This window comes from Orbicella franksi, chromosome 3 (assembly GCF_964199315.1).
Source record: "Orbicella franksi chromosome 3, jaOrbFran1.1, whole genome shotgun sequence".
Classification (NCBI taxonomy): domain Eukaryota; kingdom Metazoa; phylum Cnidaria; class Anthozoa; order Scleractinia; family Merulinidae; genus Orbicella; species Orbicella franksi.
This window is the reverse complement of record NC_138147.1, coordinates 24818832-24821952: the sequence shown is the minus strand read 5'-3', so window position 1 is coordinate 24821952 and position 3121 is coordinate 24818832. Positions and strand designations below refer to the sequence as shown.

At 39.7% G+C, this 3121-nt stretch overlaps 1 protein-coding gene across 1 annotated transcript; it reads right to left on the bottom strand.

Moving 5' to 3' along the window:
* Positions 1-227: 227 nt before the first annotated feature.
* Positions 228-2387, bottom strand: LOC145483131 (D(1)-like dopamine receptor). Its single transcript, XM_081461729.1, has one exon. It carries the CDS (start codon positions 1912-1914, stop codon positions 934-936), a length of 981 nt encoding a protein of 326 aa, XP_081317855.1. The 5' UTR covers positions 1915-2387; the 3' UTR covers positions 228-933.
* Positions 2388-3121: the final 734 nt, after the last annotated feature.

Here is a 3121-nt window from a genome sequence, read left to right as displayed (position 1 = left end):
CGTCACCACTGGATTTTCAACGTCTCAAGAATCAAGATTTCATTTTCAATTTTGCGAGATAATTAGGAAGGAGACGGTTACAGTCAATTCATCGTATCGCCGACATTTTTTTAACAGTTTGAGTAGCAGTAATAAAGTGGTTTTTTCCGTTAGAGTTGAACACTTACTTGTTATAATGGTTGCACATTACTGAAAAGCTACACAAGTTCGATTTCATTGTTACTGTGGTGTAATGACTTAACAACTTTTGACAACCACACTTAACATGTTACAACTGGTTATAGAGTGTTCAAACTGAAAAAGCCCATAATACTAAATACTAAATCTTATTTAAGTTTTATAGCTCAGTCTAGATACTCAAATAACGTGGGCTTACACTCAACGTTGTTTGTCTCCATGGACACAAAATATGCGCTGTCTACTAACTATGTGGCTTGCGCTCTCAAACTTCCGCTTATGAGCATTTATATATGTGTCAACGACTTATTCCTTCCTCGTTTTTTTGCGACGTATCCAACGCCTACGTTGTGGTCTTAAAAAAATTTTTTTCGGAAAAAAATACCGATTTCACTGTTTGTCTCTCAATTAATTCACAAAACTCATGGGCGAGGAGTGATAGGTACACTAGTTTGCTTCGACATGAATTTCCGACACAATGAGGACTCTAATTAGCTACAATAAAATAAACATTAATTTCAGAACGGACATCCGCTTTTGCCTTCCGAAACCACCAGGACTTCACCTTGGAATTATTTGTGTAACTTTGTCATATCAGGAACTGCAAAACTAGTTACTGGGGACTGACTGTTAATCGATGGTGAGCATCAGATAAAATGTATGGATTATAACAAGTTCTTAAGGTACTTGTTCAGATAGTTCATGACTAGCGGTATTCCGTGTTACATGCTCAGTGCAAATAAGAGCACACTGATATCAGTATCTAGGCCTGAGTGGAAATCCCCAAGGAACTTCCTTCTCGCTATTAAAACGCTTTAGCCCCAGCAGTTTTAAAAATGTCCGTTTCATTTCCGGGTTACGACGCGCATACACAAGTGGGTTGACAGCGCTGTTTAAGTAATGGACACTCTTGACGATGATAACTAGACCCCTGAGGGAGCCTGGTGAGGAGGGAAGGCAATGGGGGCAGTATGCTGCTGTAACCGACACTGTAAAAAATGGCACCCAAGCAACGAGGAATAAGCCAGTGATGAGTGCTACAGTGGTAGCCACCTTTCTCTCCCTCTGATAGTACTTCTTTAAGCTTTTCGTGCTGTCCTGGCTCGCAGTGCGCGATGAGTTGCGTCGGAGCAGAGAACGTGCCACTGAAAAGACGCCGGTGTACATGCACGCTGTTATGGCGATGGGGAGAATGAACCCGCCGATGAACAACACCGTGGAGTAAACTCGGCTGATCCAGGGGGTGGTATTGGTGACAGAAGACAGTGAAGCTAGAAGGCCAGCAAATATCCAGGTGGAAGATATCATCACTCGGTGAAAGAATGGAGACAAGCATTTGTAGTAAAATGGCCGTGAAACAGCAATGTAACGTTCGATGCTGATTACAGACAAGTGGTAAATGGATGCGAGCGCTGCGAAGACGTCAAAAATTCTGAAAGCTGCCTTAAAAATGTATGACTCGCTGAACTCTATTAAGATGATGTAGATCCACATGGGTAAAGAGATACCGCCAACCAGGAGATCCGAGATCGCTAAGCTGACGAGATACGCGTTAGTTCGAGTTCTCAGTCTGTTGTTGATCTTGTATGATAAAACGACCAAAGAATTGCCAAATAATGTGACAACAGCAAGAAGGATGGATGGTACTAGGACGGCGCTCAGTGGAATGAAATTGGAATGCGCTTCATCAAATGTGTTGTTCGTACTGCTTGTGCTGTTCTGCGAAGGGGTCTTCATCTTAGCGTGCCAGTTCTGAAGAGACAAGTTGAAACAAGTTGAGAAAATCTTGAAAAAGTTGAAAATCAATATGAAAATGCCTACGAGACAGCGCTTTGAAAGTTTATAAACAATTGTTAGTTCACATACAGACGAGTTTCTGCTGTAGAGTTCCTTGACGATGAAACAACATCAACAACCGTAAGACAAAAATTTTTCTCGTTGTCAGGAAGTTATGGTAAATGTATACTTTCGAACGGCATAACTGAGTGTATATTGTGGTTTAAATTTGAAATGAGTAGGTGCGTCGCTTGGATTGCACTGCGAAGATAAAAAGATGAAAATGGCCACAACGAAATCTTTCTGAGATTGTGAACATACTAAAACTAATAAAGGGTTTTGTTTTATGACCTTTTTTCGCGCTATCTATGAACATCAACAGGAGCCACGTTGCGACGATTCTAAGAAGCGATACTTTATGTCTTTCTATACAATATTTATATCTCTGCCAAAAATTGGGTAGTTATTCAGAATCTTAATTTGCAGCTGTCATGCCTTAGAATAAAAAAATACCGTAAACATTTTTTTTTCTTTCAATACGCTACGTCTAACCTTTGGAGACTCCATAATGCAAGCTCTTAAATGATACTTAAAAAGAAGCTTAAAATAGATTAGTAGCTAGCGCATGGAAAAAGAAGAGCTTTGACGGCAGATGAGAGTGTTCATACCAACTACCGCAAAAAAAAAAAAAAAAAAAAAAAAAAATTCTCGTAAAGTTTGAGAGAAGCCTGCAATCCCCTAAACTTTCTTGGAATAGATTTCTTCAAACTAATAGCGACAGTAATTACTCTTACTAAAGCATTAAATTGCCTTGAGAGCCTTTTATACTTTGGCATATTGGCGAGATATTGACGAAAACGTTTTTACGAAGAAATACTTAAGCCTGGTAATAAAATAATCTTTTTTACATAGAGGGCATTGTTGTATATACTACATAATTAAATTGCTGTTATATTTTTCCTATCCCACAGCCGAACTGAAGGTTCCAAGCCAAATCAGAGCCATCACCAGAGGAATAGGTGGTGCCGCGCCAGCTTCGTCAATGAAATCATTTAGAAACACCAAAAATAGCACGAAACACAATTACAACGAATACTCAAACGAAATGAATGTTACCCAGTTTTTACCCTTCTATCAGTTGCCCATAAGAGGGCCAGGAGTCTTAACG